The sequence below is a fragment of the Python bivittatus genome, unplaced genomic scaffold (assembly GCF_059951505.1).
Source record: "Python bivittatus isolate LINGU-HERP-01145 unplaced genomic scaffold, Pbiv_v1 ctg000020_np1212, whole genome shotgun sequence".
In the NCBI taxonomy this organism is placed as follows: Eukaryota; Metazoa; Chordata; class Lepidosauria; order Squamata; family Pythonidae; genus Python; species Python bivittatus.
In genome coordinates, this window is record NW_028277030.1 from 84,271,400 (window position 1) to 84,292,500 (window position 21,101).

At 35.1% G+C, this 21,101-nt stretch overlaps 1 protein-coding gene across 3 annotated transcripts in view; it reads right to left on the reverse strand.

Annotated features, from left to right (window-relative positions):
* The window catches only part of PDE10A (phosphodiesterase 10A), a 140,283-nt gene that overhangs the window by 61,375 nt on the left and 57,807 nt on the right, over positions 1-21,101 (reverse strand). For all 3 annotated transcript variants that reach the window (XM_088142912.1, XM_088142907.1, XM_088142916.1), the window contains exons 3-5: positions 12,280-12,308; positions 6,997-7,117; positions 2,626-2,675 (exon numbers count right to left, since the gene is read on the reverse strand). In XM_088142912.1, the coding sequence (XP_087999038.1) occupies positions 2,626-2,675; positions 6,997-7,117; positions 12,280-12,308 (200 nt within the window). The remainder of the gene's footprint in view (positions 1-2,625; positions 2,676-6,996; positions 7,118-12,279; positions 12,309-21,101) is intronic.

Genomic DNA, 21,101 nt, shown 5'->3' on the forward strand with positions numbered 1-21,101 from the left:
CTCCTCCTCCTCCTCCTCAGCTGACCCATGGAACTGCCTGCCACTTTGCTGGTGAGAGGTGGAACAAAGGGAGCTGCAGACTGTGAGGAAAACTGTACCCCCGCTCCTCATTCTGGCATATCCCCAAGGGCCTCCTCCCTCAAAGGAGGAAGAGGGCTCACCCATCGACTGCTGGCACCCACTGGCCAGCCTTACCTCACCAGCAGGCACCCAAGTTATTCACTCATCCTTCCCTCAATGCCCATGGCCATTAAGAGATTTCAAATTTCTGGCTTGTTTCCAAAGCAGCCAATCACTGCTTGCCTGTTGGGCCTTGCCACCGGCCGATTGGGCACAGGGGACAGACAGAGGTGGGAAAGAGGTTGGGGATACATAGGACCACATGACGTGGGTTGACTATGGTAGTGTGACAGTGCAACAGTGCTTAAGTGACCACAAATTTCCCAAATTTCAATCCCACAGAAGTAATAAGCCCTGGATTTTGGACACATTCTGTAAGTTAGCCCATTTGAGGTACCTTAGTTCAAAAATTGTTGCCCTATGACACACCATTTTGCCCAGTTGAAGGTTACAGACACAAGAGTTTTAGTAGTATATAGATAGTACAAAATTCTAAAGAATGCCTTGACTCTTAGAAGTGACTTTTTAGGAGTACATGGAGGTCTAGTGGAAAGGATGTGTCAGAAAAGAACACTGGGCATATGAAATTCCACTCAGTTCCTTTGATCCAATCCACCAGAAATACTAACAATCCTTGTTACTTGCAATTCTATCCTATAAATATTAAGCAGAATCACTAGGTGGCACTGTCTCGTGCAAAGAATCAACTAACATTTACCCATGTATATACCCCAAAACATGAAGATGTGTTTGTGTTTCCTTATTATCTACTTCAGAATAAAGATCTCATGTCAATTAAACAAGAGGCAGATATCCAAATCATCTACTTTCTTATCTTCATCGTTTTTTTAAGGAATACCAATACAAGGACATTTGCAAATGTGAAAGACAACGGCTATTAAATTATAATATTCTAAAAGGACCAGCAAGTATACACCAACAATTCTTCCAAGTTTTAAATTGCAGAAAAATACAATATTAAAAATCGATAAGCATACAAAATAGATACTAATGTATTTTTTAAAGAAAACTAAATGAATGGGTACTTTTAATACTACAGCAGTTTACAAATTAATATGGTATGATGGAAAAAGGAAGCACTATTGCTGAAAAGAAATCATATTATGTTGACCATTAGAGTATTTCCAATAAAAACCACTATGTAGACCAAGATGGTATTGTAGAAACCATACATTTCACAATAACTTTTAATAAATTCTCTTATGAATCATTCCTAAGGATGTTCAAAAGGTCCTGTATAAGTTTTATTAAAATGGAAGAAGTGTTGGCAAATGGCCTCTCTTCACATAGAAAGGAAAATATGTAGATGATATGAACCATGTAGTCTAAGCAAGTTATACCATGAATGTTTCAGTAAGCAGCACACAATCAAATCATTTTTTCCTGCATTGCTAATCTAAGTAGCTTAATTCCAAGCATGATGAGTTCCGTTCCTGGAATACAGCAGCTGAAGGTTCAGACTTATTTAAAAGGAGCAAAAGCATTTTAAAAAACCATGAGGAGTTACGCTGTATGTTAAAATTATCCATTCCTCCTAAGTGTCCCCACCTTATGTGAATTAAAGGATTTAGGGCCTTACAATGATCCTTCTTGGTGGCTGCCCCCATACTTTACCTTATTTCCTGGGGTACTTCCTGACCTTTAAGGTTGTAAGATGTCTGGGATGTCTGCGTGCTATGAGTGTAATGTATGGGTGCTAATGGTGATAGGTCTACCATATGGTTAATATCTGTATTTTTTCTTGACTCTATGTTTCTGGTGTGGCAGTGTAATATGGTAATGAAATAGGTAGTATACACATTTTTGCATAAATAAATTAAAAAACTAAAAGAATGCCACTCAAAGAAGGTCAGAACCCATCTCTATTGCTCCAGTGATTAGGGCACAGAATAATGAATTAAATTTATAGGAAGGCAGATTCCAAGTAAATATTAAATACAACTTCAGAATGGCAACAGCAGTTTGACAATGGAGCCAATTACTCAGACAAACAGGGGCGCTCCTTCATTAGATGTATTCAAGCAGAAGTTTTAAAAGCCATCTGATGGGGATACTTTAATTTCGATTCTTTATTGTGAAAGGAACTGGCTTATCCCAAATCTTGCATAACAGAAAGAGCTAAAAGAGGCTGCAGTATTTGTTAGTCTTACAACCTGTAACCTATCAATACTATAACTCAGTGTTTACAACATATACATTGTAAACTGCTTTTAGATCCAGGGCTAGAAATAGGTTTCCAACAAGCTGAACCACAATACAGATTGGTTTAATCTGACAATTTGGTAAATTTTAAAAAGTAATCATTGCAGAGGACTTTTGAAAGGTATGTAAAGAACCAAACTGTTTTAACAGTTTAATTCATCAGCTACAAAACTAATTGGCAATGTATAGTTATCCTCTGTCAAACTTAGTGCAATATATTACATAAAGCAACCTGGAAAGAAACATTATTTCGATAAATTAGTTTTCCAAATTTATACTTACATTATTGCATTCTCCCAGGAAATACAGTGCAAACCCATCAGCCTTTGTAGCTGCCAAAACAATCATTTTAAAAAGTTTAAAATGATGTATGTTCTATTTCTGAATAGAGTGCTTTTCTATTAGCATAAGCATATATTTTAAACATTAGTCTACTATATAAAGCATTAAAAATGAAGAACTGCATAAAATAACAAAAAAATCCTCCATTAATATATTCCATGAATTTGTAGCAGTGTTAAAGTATCTATTTGTTGTCAATGGAATTGCACAAAAATTTTGTGTTAGAATATACTCTTATAAGAAAATAACTGTTCAAATCTATGTGAGCTATGTACTGACATATTCTACTAATTAAATAATTTACTTAATAGAAACTGAAAAGTACAAGTCATATATACTGTACTGTCCAAAAGAGTGGAGTTTAATTGCTAGAGCAACTTAGGAAAAAGATTTTCCGATCAAATTTGTTATTCCAGACATGTTTACCCCATTACTTCCTGTTAATAGCCTGCAGTTCATTCCTTGCTTTGAATTCCAGCTTCTTTGGATCCAGAAGCCATGGCTACCTCATTAGTATAATCAATAATGAAATCTTAACTCTGACGTAATCACTCAGAAAACAGACTGAATGAATAAATGTACAACATCTATTCCAAACTCCTTAACAAGAGTATCTAACAACCAGTACTACCCTGAAAGGTCTCTAAAATGGGAAGATGAAAAATAGAAAATACTCATCATAAAACCAGCTGATTCCTATATAAAGGAAAAGCAAACTAACTACTGATTATGTCTAAAATTAAGTTTATTTTTTTACCCATATACTTTTTTTCACCACAGTGAAAACTCAGTTTAGTAAAACCGGATGCACTGGACTTTGTATGCAATTCTTTGTCCCAATTCATTCAGGTAATGACATCATTACACAAATGATATAATTTGATGCAAATAACATAATTTGTGGCATTTACAGTATGTAATGCCATCATTATGAAAATCATGCAAATTATCATGATTATGTACTTTTGTATGTAACAGAATCCTATTCCTCCAATTAGTCTATCAGATTGAATAGTGGCTTGTATCAAATTAAAATAAAAACTTTTAAAAATGATTTTATGATTATAGACTATGATAAGATGCAGTATATTTCAATCATTCTTATATTTATGTATTTATTCATTCATTCATAAACCTGTATATCGTCAATTCCATTCAACCCTTAAAGTATTCAAAATGTCCATGAGTCATACCACACTATAAACAATAAAACATCCACCATAAATATAAAACATTACATTGTTTGTGATAAATAATAAAACATTAAAACATCCATCATAACCAGTAAGGTTTGGTTCTGGGTGCTGCAGAGTTGTGTGAAGGAAGAACACCTTGGGGGAGGTGCTGGGATGGAGGGCCTGCTCAGGTGGAGGCACTGAGTGTGCTACAGAAGCGCCAGAACCTGAGCAGAGCCTGTCTGTCTAGGATGGTTTAGGTTGGATGTGGATGGTTCTCAGTGCCTGGGGGATGGAAAGCTGAGGGGGAGGGGACCCAATTAGGGAGAGAGGGGAGGTAGCATGGGAGGGCACTGCAGTGGTAATGGGCATGGGGAGATACAGCAAGAGACAAGGGGCGGGCCAGTCTCAGGGAAGACCACCCCGATGTTTATGGAACTATGTAAGTAGCCATCAGACCAACCTTTCTTTACCTGTAACCACAGAGTGAACCTTCCCTCTAAAGAGTGCAAACAAGTAGACAATACCTCCAGTCCCCAGCCCTTGCAGGCAGCCAAGAAGGATAAATGGTATTGAATAATACTGTGAAGTGAAACAGGACTGGCAGTTGAGCACTAACCTGATCTGAGTCCTGACAAAGGTCATCAACTAGAAAAACCAGTGTGTTTCTATTCCATGTATAGGTCTGAACTTGGATTGAAAAGGATCCAGATGATCAATATAATACAGTTTAATTAAAAGTAATACCACCACCTCCATAACTTTAATTTAAATAGGGATACTTTAATAAATGGAACAGGAAAATAATCCTTGAAATGAGCTCTTTTATTATCTGTATTTACTTCTTCACATAATTACCACCACTAGCTATACTCCATACTATGATGGACAAGCTTCTTAAAGCTTTCATGGAAGAACTCCACTCTTTGTCCCTCCAACCAGGTTCTGAAAATCCTTTCCAACCCTTCATTCAAATCAACAGATGCCCACAAAGGTATTCCTTCAATTTTGGCAAAAGGTGGGAGTTGCATGGTACGGAGTCTGGACTATATGGTGGATGGGGTAAGATCCAACTTTGCAATTGCCTTTTGGGTGGCTTGTGAGGTATAAAGCCTAGCATTGCCATGTTGCAGCAAAATGTCCTTCTTATGCTTCCAACCTCTGTTTAATTGTTATTTCAAAGTTTTGAGTATTGTAATGTAGTACTCTGAGTTGATAGCAGGTTCAAGGAAATCCATATGAATAATATCATCTGTGTCCCAAAACACTGTAAATATAAGTTTTCATGCTGAAGACTAGGTTTTTTATTTTTATTTTTTTCCTACCGGTGAAGCTTTATAATGATATTCTGTGAACTGACATTTCATTTCTGGGTTGTAACAATGAGCTCATGTTTCGTTGGCTGTCATAATACTGTGAAGAAGTTACTCACCTTCATTCTCATAGCGTGACAATAATTGGTGGCAAATTTCAACTCTTGAAGTTTTCATCTCTGATCTCAGAATGTGAGAAACTTGTCTTGCACAAACTTTCTGATATAAAAATGTCAATACGTGACCTACATGTCTCTATGAAATGCCAAACTTGATAGCAATTTCCCTTTGAGTGACTTTCCAATTGTACTTAATAATTTGATCAGCCTTTCTCATGTGAAATTCATCAGTTGCTGGTCACTTCATTCTTGATCATACAAATCAATTCTTCCCAACTCACCATTTTAACATTTTTTGGCCCGGCAAAGCACAGTACTGACGTAAACAATGTTCACCAGAAACAATCTGCATTTGGCATTGAAATTCAATTTTGGAAGGACTCCTTCAGCATTCATTAATTCCATAATGGCACACTACTTACAGCACACCATTGTTTCATGAACAATAGCAACCCAACTTTTTCTGACAGCAACTTCCTGCCAACTGAGGTGAAAGAAGAGATACTAAGGATCATGTCAGAGCTTCTACAGCATCAGGATTGCCATCTGTTGGTGACTTATAGCATTGAAGTCATTACTTTTCTTTCAACCCTCATCTAACATATATTATATTATCTGCTACATCATCCTTCCCTGGGAGGTAACTACCCTAACAAGGTAGGATAATTGTGCATACTCAAAAATGGACAGTGTGCTGATGAAGTAAGGAGATTAATCCTAGGAAGAAAGAAGTAACTAGAGAAGATAATGGATTATTGTACAAGAGTTGGTTCTCAGACTGATAAGGATTCAAACAACTGTTGTATAACAACCCACAGCTCAAACTCCCCCTTATCAGAGAAGAAATCCACCTACTCCATGGTGCACTGTAAGGCTGTGAGAAAAAGACTAAAAAATGTCCTACTCTAATGTACATATTTCCTCTAATTAATATTGGTTCTAAATTGAAAATAATTGACTTACTGGAATTCTTGTATCAATGCTACTTTCATCTTGATCTTGCTAAAGAAAACTCTGTGAGGCTTGTGCTAGGGAAAAATCACTTTAAGTTTGGACAACTACAGTACCAAAAATCTGTCAGATAGCAACAAAATAATAGTTAAAGCAGTGGTTTTTCCAGTGGTAATATATGGCTATGAAAACCATATATTGAGAAAGAGAAAGAAGATACATACCTCTGAATTATGGATTTCAAGAGAGTGCCTATAAATACCATGGACTGTTAAGAAGAACTAATCAATCAGTCCTGGAAGTAATCAAGACTGATTGCTCTCTTGTAGAGATGATTAGAAAGTAGAAACTCTAATACCTTGGATATGTGATATAAGCAAATGATAGATTAGAAGAAAAGACCTAGAAGAGACTAATCCTAAAGTAAGTGAATCAAGGGGAAAACAATGGATAAGAGATATCACTGGAATGTCCCTGGAAGAGCTGCAGATTGCCACTGGTATAGGACAATAGGCATTTATCCATACAGTCATCAGGAATTAGACCTGACTCAATGGCATCTTACTATCATTTTTACCTTCACTCATTATGATGTAATTAGATAACATTAGATAATACCCTCGTTTACTGATTTCTGAGTAGTTTGCATTAATATCAAATTAATTCTATATCAAATGTATATAAATATCCTCAAAATGTTTTATGAAACCAATGCATAGATTTCAGTTCCAAATATAAAACATGTTTTCTTACCCACTCGAATGATGGCACTCAATTCATACAAGAGCAGTTGAGTATTCCCTCCTATATCCATCCTCTTCTCTATATGGCTGTTCAGTTCATGCACCATTCCTTGCATATCTGAATTCTGGTACTATTGGAAATAAGAATATATTTCGAAATTTCAAACTCCTATGAATAAATAAGTAGCATTTGTGAGAAAAAGAAGTTATTTTATAAGCTGAAAAATTCAGCTGAGAAAATATTCAGTGCTTAGACAAAAGAGAAAGGTGAATCACAACAAACTATTTTTCTAGACAGTTTATCAATGTCAATTTCCTACAGATTAGATCCAGGTTAAATCACGGCGGGTTTTTTGGGTTTTTGTTTTGCCCATACTGAAATCAATTGTACAAGTTAGTCATAGCTGAATGCACTGCATACAAATTGTCCCAGATTCAATTCCCAGCATCTCAAGGCAGGGCAAGGAAATACTATTTTCTGGAATTCGAACAAAGTTATACCAATCTGAGAAAATAATACTGAACTCACTGAAATGTTTATTTGATTTAAGGCAACTTCCTATATTTCTAAAAACATATAATCATTGTATCTTGGAAGATTTGATAGGTTAAAGCAGCCACTCTTACATTCTGGAGAAAATAAAAAAGAACCTGATAATGTTGGATACACCATCCCCATCCACGAAATTGTTTTCTTCATAGTACAGAATCGAGAAGGGACCACCTGGTGTTCTACTTTCCATCTCTATTCTGCTACTGTTATGCACTTTAAAAGTTAAGAGAGGAATAACCAAAGACCGCTCCCTTTGGGTCTGTCCATACTAATTACCCACATTATTGCTTCCAGGACCTTTGCAACGTTTTATGCCTTTAGATATGGAGAAAGTTCATGTAGATTGTGGTTATTGTCCAACATCTTGTTTGTTGTTTGTGTCTCTCTCTCTTTTTCTCCCTCCCTTCTTTGGCCTTCCTTTGGTCCCAGCATTGCCACTTAAATATTTTTGATATTTGCTGCTGATAAATAAATAAACATCAAGCTATATTTTTTGTTAGCTAAACTGAGTGGCATGGATGCTTACCCTACTCTAAATATAGGGATTGACTGGTAAATAGAGTAATTTTTCAACAGATTGACAGAAAAAGGAAATTCCTTGTATTTTGGAGATTGTACCAATTTGTAGTGTCATTCATCCCTAATAAATTATAATTGAGATATTTTGTTTCTTTTGAATGGCTAAGTCTGTATGCATGGAATTAATCTTGCTTTGCTGTTCAAAATTCTGGTTATCTACAAAACCTGTGGGAACTGTATTCATGGATTTGCTCAGCAACATATTACAGATGGTAATAGTTAACAGGATATGGCTGTACCATGAAGAAATATATTTAATTCATATATATTGAGAAGTAAAACCATGTGTATTCAGCAGGGCTAACTGAAGACTGTAGCATGAAGCTTCAAGTCTGCATACCCACTTATCTGGAAATAAATCTGGGAGAATTAATATTACGTACTTTTGAGAAGTTATGTATACTATTGTGTGGTACATGCCAATCATAAATGTTAAAACTCAGTATTTCTAGAGAAGTTCTGAGGGTGGCTTCAACCAAAAATCCCTCTCATCAATGGCAGAAACTGCTAAATTGACTTAATAATATATACACATCTGTACAGAATAACACAATCATATTTATGTTAAGTAGTTTATATTGCCTAGAAGCTGTTGACTGAACATTCAATGTACACAAAACAACTACCTGTATATCAAACTCCAATCTATTCACTGATATTTTTAAAGTACGCTTAGGATGTTGGTCTTGATTTTGTGAATATTTCTCAATGCTATATACTAACACTTGTTTAATATTTTTCTACTGTTAAGCAATCTTTTTTTAAAAAAATCATAATATGAAATGAGGAGTCACCATATTAATTTCTAATAATGGGATGATTTCTGTATTAGTTCCGTATTAGATAGACAGGTTATTTTCTAAGAGGGAACAACATGTATTGGAATATGTCTGATTCCACTGCTCTGCTATAAACTAAGAGTTCAAAATTAAAGTAATCTAGTTATCCAAAAATATATCAGAGCTATCTTTCTGAGTGCAGATTTTTACTTGTTCGCTTTTAGTGGCCTGAGAACATGATATTGTTAGAAAATTAGAATGCTTAAATTCAACTTGTAAAAATAAATGTATTTCAGGACAATTTCCTTATAGTATTATGAAAAAGCACTTCTTTGCAATGTGCAATAATGCAACATTTTAACTATTAAGCAGGTGAGAGTCAGCTCATAAATTTAAATTAAGATTCTTTTAACACATAACTGCAGAATGCCATATTTTAAAAATGAAGAAAAAGATTCTTCAGAAAATGTATACACTCTAAATTTGAATCACAGGGTAAATTTTCAAAGCACCAAAGTGGCCCTCAACATTTACAACTTTGCCACCAACTGTGAAAGAATGACCCAACCAAATTATTGCATTTCCAACAACTTTTAGAAAATGAAATCTGTTTCAGCAATCGATCCTAGAGTAATCTACCAAAGGCCAAACATCTTGTAATAGTTTTTTCTAAGTATGACATTCATAGTAAATTTAATACTCGTCTTCCACTGATATTCCCATTGTTGCAAATCAATTGTCCCAAATCCCACAATTTTTAGTGATGGCTGTGCTACCTGAGAATTTTGGGAGTTGAAGTTCACATATGCAAAGGGCATCAGGTTGGATAACACTGAATTAGTGTGATGTGTGAAACTTCTTCCAGGAAAGAAATGGTCAGTGATTTTTAGCAATAAACAATTTGAAACTATTTTTTTTCATACTTTAGGACTCTTTTTACAGCAAGATTTGAATTACTTTAATCTCGTAAAAACCATAGGAACATCTGATTTTGGTAAGCAATTATGAAATCGCTTTCATAAAGAAGAATTCTTATTTTAAAAATAGAAGAAAGCACATAAAATTCAGGAATGAAACATACTGTGTTTCATATGGGTGAGTCTCATCAATGAACTGAAATCTACTGATAAAACAAGAAGCTTTGTTAGCTGATACAAAAATGAAGAGATAAGACAAAAAATGAGGAAATATGAGAATGAAAAATATCTAAAATTTACATTCTTCATTCATTCCATCACAAAATGGAAGAAACAAAATTTATTACCCAGAAAACCATATGCAGTATTTTCCATTTTTGAAGGGATGAAGTTTATATTATTTAGTGTGTTTATACATGAGACTCCTGCAATTTAGTAATAATTATACAAAAAACGAACAAATCACATCTTAAGAAAACTCAATTTGGAACTTATTGTAGGATAGTTTAATTTCAGCACTGTATCATGAGCTCTCTTTTTTACTGTTAGTCAGGTGTTTACTGTACATGGGAAAATAATTTAACTAGGAGGACATTTTAAGTACCTTTTCATTTAAAATAATTTAATAATTTAAGATATTTCCATCTATGTGCCGACATTTACATCAACAAAATATTTTTTGTTTAGTGATTTACTTGGAAAACTGATTAGAAATTTAAATATTTGCAGCTAAATATACCTCTATTCTTGAAAATGTTTCAATTTAACACTAAAGCTATTTTAAAGAAGTATCCTCTTTGAATCATGAGAATTAAAATTTATTTAAGAGAAAGCTGTTCATAATCAAGCACAAATATCTTTTCTCCTTTGTATGCATATAGTCAAGTATACTACAAATGTCCAATTATGCAGACAGCCCATTTAAACGCTTCCCACAAAACTGGGATTTAGTCATTCTTGTTGAACTAGCCCTTTTTTACAAGACAAGAGTAGAGCTCCTAGGGTAAGTTGTTTCATTCACAGAGTTCACTTCCATGAGCACATCTTTGCTTCCATTTACTGTGCAAAAACTAAGGTTCAAGCTATAAACTGAAGACATGACTACCTCCTCTTAGATCCATGAAACAAGATCTTTGTTTTTATATGCTATTTGGTGTTTGCCATTCAAACAGAGGTTAACAATTATATTTAATTAGATTTTCACTTCAGTTTCAGATTTAAATCACATGGATGCTGACATTCATTAGTACAGTTTTAGTAAAACATGTTTTAAGTTTCTCAGAAAACCAATGGCTTCATTTTATACACACATGCACACACACACCTGAGGCAGATACAGATCAAGTAAAAAGTTAACTCTGATGTCATACTTGCAACATTTCTAAGAGCTGAATCAAAAACCTTTTGCTGAAAGTTGACAGGTTTTTAGTCTGAAGAGTATATACTTGGATTGATTAATTAGTTTAATTGTTTTGTATATACTATGTTCAAAGGAGGTTTTCTGTCCTCAATATTTTTGCACACAATCCAAATCGTCCTATTATGATATAAGCTGGAATTAAGCAAAAGCGATATGTACATAATTTAGGAGAAAACTAAGCATTACATTGAATCTGTAATATTAATCTGACTGCCCTTCTGGTCTTGCAAAATGCTCTAAGGAACAGATGAAAGATCAGACTCAGTTACTTTTATGCCAGACCCATATTTGCAAAGTATTAGGGGTACTTAATGCTATAACCCTTTGCTCCCATTTTACAGTCTTTCAGATTTTTGCAGCCCAAAACCCTAGAGGTATGCATATATCCAATATAATGGCTAGCTGTGAAAAGATAGAAAATTCAGTAGAAAGTAACTCTAACAGTCTAGCTTTACATTCCATTTCTTCAACAATATAATGATGTTCTCTTCTACAGGTTTTGCAAGGGAGAAGCTTACCAGATAATTAATTTGGGTCATTAAGATTTACATTAATACAACTAAGTCTTCTGTATGAACACTTTTGCACTGAAATAGGCTAGGCTTGTTTAAAGCAAGATTCACATCCCTTGTAATCTGTTGTACCTATTTCATCTGTTAATCATACCTCTTGCTCCAAGGGAAGGCTTTTGTGGGATAGGGGAGGAATGGTATAAGAAAGAAAGAAAACTGGGAGAAAGAGAAATTTGTGTTTTCTAATGATTTAATGTAATAGTCAAAAAGCTAAGCTAATTTTCAAAGTAAATTTAAGATAGCCTGCTCATCTCTAGTGAGGTTTAATTATACTTGCTTGCAGGGCCTATATTTCTTTGCCAAAGTTATGAACGCTGTTACTTTTTATGTTCTGAAAGTTCCAAGTATAATTTTTCTGGAGTTCCTATAGTGAATGAAGTGCAATACATCAAAAGAGTAATTTGCAATGAACAGAAAGCCTGTGTAATAATTTAACTTTCAAGGGAACTGAAGCATAATTCTATAGTACTTACCCTGGTGACATGCTTAGGAGTTGAATCATCTGTGAGAAAAGGAAAAAAAAATTAGAAACTCTTAATACATTTTCAAATCATTTCAGAAAATAGAAATAGAACCAATTTCTATTTTTTTTTAAAAAAAATGCAAAGTTGCACAATTATTCTGATACTTTCATCCATGTTTAAAAAAATTGAAACAGAAGATTTTCAGCTGCTATTTTAATTGTACATGTTACTTTACATTATAATATTAACTTTTAAGAATGAAAGTCTATTCATTTAATTGGTAAATCTAATTTATTAAGCAGCTTACTCCTTTACAAGTGTCAAGTACCTGTCAGATCCTTAAAAAGTATCTACTCTGAACCAGTTTAACATAGCTAAAGATACTTTGAAATTAACCACACATTCAATTATTGAGTTGTTCTCAAGAGCCTTTTGAATCCTAATAAAAATGTTGACATTTCTTTTGGTGAGAAGAGATATTAATTTACAAATAGGGTATTGGAAAGTTAGTTTTCATAAGATTCTCATTTAAGTGTTGATCATGATTAGTTCACATGTGATATACTGATCATAAGAAGCACAAGCATCATTTGGGGTCAGTAGAAAATTTGGATTCAAGGGCCTTTTAACACATCACAATTCACCTTCCTCACTTCTGATTTTAGCAATCTAGAGTACAATTACATTAACATCACAAAATGAATATTATTTGCACATCTTCAGATCATTTAGATGTTCATTTGAACAGTAATTTCTGCCAACACCCTAGCAATATAGGTTATAAAATAATCAATCTATCAGGTCATATTTCTCTTCAAGTAAATAAGAAGTCCAGACTTGATAAATTTGGCATTTTTGTAAATATTAAGATATTTGAGTGAGTGATACAGGATAATTTTCTTCTGAATATTGGTAGGGAAAGGTCACATTCATACAGTGCAATGCTCTATCTGGGAATTAATATTTTAGTTGCAACTAATATATAAATATATCTTGTCTTCAGCTGAGAAACACCTACATATTATTTTCCTGATATATGGGTGAACTTAGAGCAAACCTTGATAGATTTAATCTCAAAAATTCCTAAAACAATTATAATTGTTTTGGGAGATTTTAATGCGAGGCTAGGGCCTTCTATACAAGATGATATTAGTAACATGAACATCCCCAAAGAATTCCACTCCCTATTACCTTTATGGTCTTTTAGGGACCAGAAAAGAAATGCTGCTGGTATACAGTTGTTAAACCTGGTATGAAAATGTAACCTGCAAATTCTAGGGGGCAAGGACCAAAGTTTTGTTTACCCCCTTACTTACCATCAAGAGAAATCAAGTAGCACTTTAGATGATATATGTGTCTGAGATAATAACATGTCCCTTTGCTCAGACATCCAGGTTTATGTAAAAGAGGATAGCAACCACCAACCAGTTGCTATAAATTTTTATGGTCATTCAGACCTCAGACCCAATACCACAAATGAGAGATGGGTTTCACTTCATCTAGAGGTCCACCAGGACAGAGGAATAAACTGGGCCAGAATGGATGGTCTCTGACTGAATATAAGAATTCTGATCAAGCCCCAACTCTGATAGATGCAGTTACTTCACCTTGCACAGATGTCGACTCTGTGCCTATGAAAACTTAAGTGCAGGACTAAAAAAAATTTTTTACTGCAAAGGCCCTCCCTAGAAGGTCTCAGATAAAAGGCCGCCATTGGTTTGACTCAGACTGTTATTCCCTAAGAAAAAGATTAAGGCTAGCTATGCAACTAACACAGAACTATCCATCAAATAATAACCATGCTGCCATGCTAGGGCTTAGACAAGAGGACAAGAAAACTATCAATCACAAAAAGTCTCACCATTTGTCCTCTCTCTGGTTAAATTTAGAGTTAGCAGCCAAAACCCCCAAACGTGATCTTTTTTGGGCATTCGGTTGCAGGGATATTGGGAACATAGGTTCTCCCTGGACTTCCCTATACCTGCCTCAATGTGGGAGGAATATTACAGCCAATTATTCACTGCCTCAAGTTGTAGTGGATTAGAGGACTCACAAAATGATCTACAGAAGGCCTGTAGTCCGTCCCCACCCTGGCCTCCAGTGACTGATGGAAAGACTAAAGGATTCATTCAGACTCTGAAGTCCAATAAGCCTCCTGGGGAAGATCTTCTACCTCTTGAATTATTCAAATGTCACATTAACTGGGGGGCTCCCTTACTGCAGGTTTATTTACTCATATAAATAATTCCTGCCAAATTCCAGCAGTTTGGGAGCTCTCTATTGTGGTCCCCATTTACAAAAAGGGTGATATGGGTGATCCCTCAAATTATATAGTCTAATTGACATTGTAGCCAAATTGTATGCCAAATATCTTTTATACAAGATTGAGGACTGGGCAACTGAAAAGGGCTTGCTACCCAAAGAGCAAACTGGATTTAGATCTGGTCACTCTACTAATGATAACTGTTTTATTTTGTGTCACCTAATAGAAAAATATACAGCTAAAGGGAGCCAACTGTTTACAACTTTTTATAGCATTTGATTCAATAAATAGGGACCTTCTCTGGAAGAAACTTACAGACCTGACCATGGATCCTAGACTCCTCTCTTTAATCAAGGCATTATATTCAAACTCATGCCTAAGGGTACGCACAAAAGCACATAGTTTCGTAACAAGGATAATTAGTACCAATAAAGGGGTCAGACAAGGATGTTTACTGGCTCCCATTTTGTTTAATCTGTACATTAACAATATCCCAAAGTTCCTTCATTCAACCGATATGCATATGACTAAAGTTAAAAATAAACGTGTAAATATTCTGCTTTACACAGATGACATGGTATTGATATCATACACCCAGGTAGTGATGAGAAGACTGTTGCACAGGTTTAGTTCATACTGTGCACTCAACTACCTGAACATCAATAAATCCAAGACCAAGGTAGTTGTTTTCAGAAAGAGGCGGACTAGGTATAACTGGAGCCTGGATAGGGAACATATAGATCAGGTTAAGTCCCATCTATACTTAGGGCTTGCTTTTACAGATACAGGCTCCTGGCTCCCACATTTTAAGAGGAGTTCTTTAAGGGCTACAGCCTGTGCCAACACCATAAGGCATCTCACCAACCACAGCTACCAGGTTCTCTAATTCCAATCATAAAGGTTTATAACAGCAAAATAGTCCCAATGATTAGATATGGCACAGAACTGTGGGGATATATACTGTAAATGCCCCCTTACTGGAACAGATACAATCCACTTTTTTGAAATGTGTCTTGGGTGTGGACAAGTCTACACCAACTCCAGCATTAAGGGCAGAGTTGGGTACACCCCCCTATACAAAACCATCTAGTAGTAATTCAAGTATTCAGCTATTGGCTGAAGATCTTATCTATGGACCCAGATAGATTACCCAAGCTTTGTTTTGAAGAACAGTTGCATAATATGCCTCCTCATGCTTGGGCTGCCCAACTTTCAAATGCCGTCTCAAAATATGGATTCTCCATCCAATATTCAATCCAATCAGATCTGAAGGCCAAGAAAAATTTCAAACAAAGGGTCATAGATGTGGCTGCCCAAGATGATATTGCATCCCTTAAACATGTTAAGTCCTTGAAGTGGCTGGTTCAACACAAATCAGCTTCCTAGTTAGAAAAGTATTTAACAACTTATATGCCTGAACATCTTAGCAGAGCTTTTTCTACAGCTCGTTTTGAACAACAAGATTCTATGGTAGGATATGGGAGGTTTCATGGAGTTCCACTTCAAGAAAGACTGTGTATCTGGGGTGCACCAGCTGTTGAAGACATTGCACATATCCTCTTTGATTGCAAACTATATTCTACAGAAAAGTCTGTTTACTTAGGTTCTTATTTAAAAACTAAAAAATACTGGGGCACCCAGGAGAAACTGTCTTACTTTTTGCAGGGAACAAACTTGCATATCACTAGTAAGACTGCACTCTTTATATCAAAAGCCATTTTGAAGAAGACAGACTATCCTAGATCATATTGGGGTTAACTGTAGGGGTGATGACTTATTATGAATAAGTCCTACTGTTTTCTTCGTATTGACTTGCATATTTGTATCAGTTTTATACTTTTGATATGGTCAGATGACTAAATCAATAATGTTTCTATTCTATCTGTGGCTTTTTAACAAGATGGGCAGTGACAAATTTGATATATATATAAAATAACTAAATGATATTATTAGGAATGTAAGATCACATTAACTGTTGCTAAAATTCCTTCCTCAAAATGTGATATTATGTTATTCACACATCTCCTCCTAAAGCACAGTGGGTAACCTGTATCCTGTACTCAATCATATTTTTCTCTAATTAACAAAACTCAGAAATTGGTAATAGGAAAAGACAAAGGAAGATTGGCAAAAACTGGAAGATCAAAGACAACTGATAACCATCTCTTGAATAACAATAGAAGATTTTAAGAACAGCCCTGCTGGCTCACACCAAGATCCATCTTAGTCCAGCATTTTCTTTTCACAATAGCACACGAGATGTTCACCAACAGGGTGTGGAAGCATACCCCTCTCCCACTGTTATTCTTTTACAACTAGTATTGCACACTATTTATAAATATGCTGTTCCAAGCCTGCAGATAACATTGAATTTTCAAGACTGAATATCCTTAGCCAACTTGTCCTCCATGATTTTATCCAGTCCCCTTTTAACTCTATCCAATTTAGTGGCCATCACCACCATAGAAAAGGCTAAGAGTTGAAGTAATTAAAAATAATTCTACAATTTTCTTCAACTTCGTATTTTAAAGAGAATTAGTAAATTATCAAAATGTGGGGGGGGGGAGAGATTATAATGTGATATTCATAATTAGTAGCATACTGTTAGAATGGTTGCACAGAACTCTGAGCCAAAAGGAAGAATTATTTTGTCCACTGCCTTGCTGGGCCATTATAATACTAAGGATTAAATAGCTATATCTTAATCAAGACGTATATTTTCAGATAGAATATAGTTGAAAAGTTTCTTGGTGCCACTTTTAGCAGTACTGTATAGCTCCAAGGGGTTGGCTAGCATTGAATCTTATTTGCCAGATTATGTACATAGACATTATTATTATCACCCTGAATAATCCACTACAGAATGAAGGCCTCTTCACTGAAGGTTACAGACTACAATCTACCACACCGGTCCACTGTGGATTGATAAATAGATGTTTTTGGGCTCACTTTCTGTCACCCAGCCAGCTTCTCTACCTAAGGGAGGAATAGAACTCACAGTATCCCAGCTTTTAGACCAGCATCTTTAATCACTACATCACACTGGCTCTTGTATGTATACATATACCTATTTTAATCCATGTTCATATGAATGAATATATAACATATACATACAGAATATATATATGAACACACATGTGCGCACACACATACAGATATATAATGCTGTATACGTATTACACATAACACAATTATGCATTGTAGAATGAAATTAGGCTTCAGGGGCTAGAATAACACTGATGGGAGTCTCAAGTTACTGAGAACTGGTGCTTCACAGGCCAGCTGAGCTTTAAGGATTTGGCTCCGTAACATAAGAACAAACTGTAACAATATCTGTGTCTGTTTTCACTATATTGTAAAAAAAAAATTGGAACAGTTTGAAACTGAATACAAACTGTTGCTTCTTCTTCTTTGTTTGCCCTTTGCAAATAAATATGCAGTTATCCCTGTTGTGGCTTGTGTGTGTGTGTGCACTTTTTACCTGTATATACTTAGATTCTCTCTCTCTCTCTCTCTCTCTCTTTTTTTTTGCAAAATACCCAAATAAAAAGACAATCCTACAGTTCAAGAACAATTAAAGTAAACCCCTGTGAATTTTCTATTTGCAACTTTAATCTGTCATGGAATGTAACATACAGTACATTGTTTTACTAGCTTACTTTCTTGTTTCCATGTTCTTAAGTACACTGAAAACAAACAGACTTCTGCTGAACTCTGTAGTGCAATCCTTAACATCTGCAGTGAAGTCAAGACTGAATAGTTCTCTCTCTTTTCAGACCAGCTGAGAAGGGAAACAAAAGAACGCACCCCTTGGGAACTGTCTGCTAACGTCAATAAGGGTAAGGGGATCATTAGCAGTAGAAATGATACTTTACCACATGGGAGACAGCAGTGATCCAACATGGAGCAGATTTACGTCAAAGGAACTATTTCATTCTCTCTGAAGGAACCCTACTGTAACTACAACATGCATACATTTGTACTAAAGTCACATTTTATTTATTGTACTCTAGGGACCAAAAGCATTGCACTGAAAAAAACTTCAAGTGTCCTCGAGACATTTGTGAACATTAGAAAACTTACAAAAACATATTTCTTTCTCTTTTCTAGGTATCTGTTGGTAGTCAAATTCTTTCTTCTAATGAAGGTTTATACTATATCTAAAACAGTGGAAAACTCAGAAGACTGCAAGTCATCCAGAACCTCATAAAATTTCATAATGAGGCAGACTGTCTACAGGATAAACGCCTTGTCTGGAAGTACCTAAAATCTTCTGCTACTCAAGCCACCCAACATAAACCCTTTCATGCAGTCTAAAAAAAAATAAAAAATTGAAAGCATGGAAGAGGAATGTATTCTGCCTGATGCACATCCCCCATCTTGCACCATCCATCAGGACTGTCTATGATATATGAACAGGCTCAGAGCTTATGATGAAAACGTTGCAAAAAAGTAGTGTTTCTGTACAGTGAGGCTATGATAACTGAAAGAACAATACTTAAATCTAGCAATACTGTCATCCAAATGCAAGTCAGGTAAATGCAGTGAATGAGTTGAAACAGTTTGTGGAATGCGGTGATGCCTGCATAAGGCCAGTAAAATAACATTCAATTCTGACACAACTGTTGTGCCAGGAAATAGAACTGTATTCTCCTTGAGGCAAAAATGACAGAGGAGCCCTTCCAAATATTGCTGAACTACAACTTCCATCATTATGCATCACAGGCCAGGCTAGAAAGGGCTAATATGAACAGGAATTTAACTACTTTTGGAGGAACATTCATTGCTTATATCTGCCGTAAAAGACTAGATCTGCTCTTTGGAGACACTGTAAAAAATGTATACTGTGTAGTTTGGAGTTTCTTTCACCAGCTGGTGCATCACAATTACGCATGCTCTGAGAATATCTAGTTTAAAATATCTGAGTGATCAGGATCACTATGGGATGAAATTTCACAGGACTCAATAGTCTTGAGTAAGTTGCATGTAAAGACTGGGTAGCGAGCTGGATGGATACATGGAAGATATTTATGGGCTACACCTATTCCCTGCATACAGTCTTATGCTACCTGCATGCATACCTATGGGAAAATACTTGTTGAGGGGAGGAAAGATAAGGATAAATCTATTAAGGCTGTGATATTCTTCTACTAACCCAATATTGTTAGGGCTGGTAAAATAAAAAACTCTCATTACTGCTTTGACTATAAAGGAAAATCTGACTGCTCATTTTTGTTCCAGCAGTTCTCAAGTTGGCTAGTCTTTAAATACTTCTTGGTTGACAGACAGGACTTTCACCATTGACACCACAAGGGGAGGAGTTTCTTCTCAATTCCTAGATGACTTCAAAATTCAAAAGAAAGCCTCTTAACTCTAACAATTTTTTAAATTAAAGTACTCAAGAAAAGTACTCAAGAAAACCTCAGTGGGTGAAATACCAAGGCTGAATGCTGATATATTCAGATTCCAATAAACAGATACACCAAAGACTACCACTTTCTACATCTGACTGCTAGGTGTTTACTCTTTTTTCTCATTCTTTTAAAATATGAGTAAAAAAACTGTTGTGCACCAGAACCCTTGAGAATAGACATTTAGACTATGTTTGTCTTTTTCTCTCTCAAGTGATTCTGAATAACACAATCTTTATTTGGGGATATAAGAGAGTATTTCAGTTTCAATATAAATTATGTTCTTATGTATTAGTTACGTTTTAGAAACATAATGACCAATTGCCACATTACTGAAAACCAATGTATTGATGCAGTAATGTCTAGTGATTGGACAAACTGTTTTTGTATTCTTCTTAAGATTCCTTCAAATATAAACATTATAAATAAATAATAGTATACTGAAACAACATTTGACTATTTTAATCCAAAGGCAAGTCCTTTAAACCACAACAGCAGAAAATTTTTCACAGTGAACAGTAATGCTCTTCAGTATGAAATAAAACTGGGACTGATAAGCCAGAAAAATACAATTTCTTACCCAGTTAGGTATGATAAATATTTAGAAATTGGAGCCAAGAAGGTTTTCTATCAAGATTTTCAATTTTTAGAATTTCTGAACTTAAAAAATTGGAACACGTGGCTCTGATATCTATGTAGTGCATATCTTTTCTTCTTTGGATAAGAGAGAATCAAGAGTCCACTGGAGTTGGACAGCTAATACATTTGAATAAAAATAAAGAAATAAATAAAAAATAAAGCACAAAGAAGACAGGAAATGTTAGACATTAGAAGCAAGTAAATATTGGAAATAAATGTAGGGGATCCACAAAATACATTTGATTTATTTTATTACGTACCAGAATGGCAGTGAAGACTGATATTTATACTTTGAGGCTTTTCTGCTGAGGGATTATTTATTTTTAAATTTTATTTTTAAAATTTAACAAACACTTCAGCTTTTGAAATCACATTTAATCAGTCACAATAATCTCTTACATTCATGATTGCTTGCAGATCCTACATAGGAATAACTGTACAGGGTAGCCTACTTTTCTATGTATCTATGCATATTATTGGAAAAGGGGGAAATGGCCCGCCACTTTATGAGTTTGGTT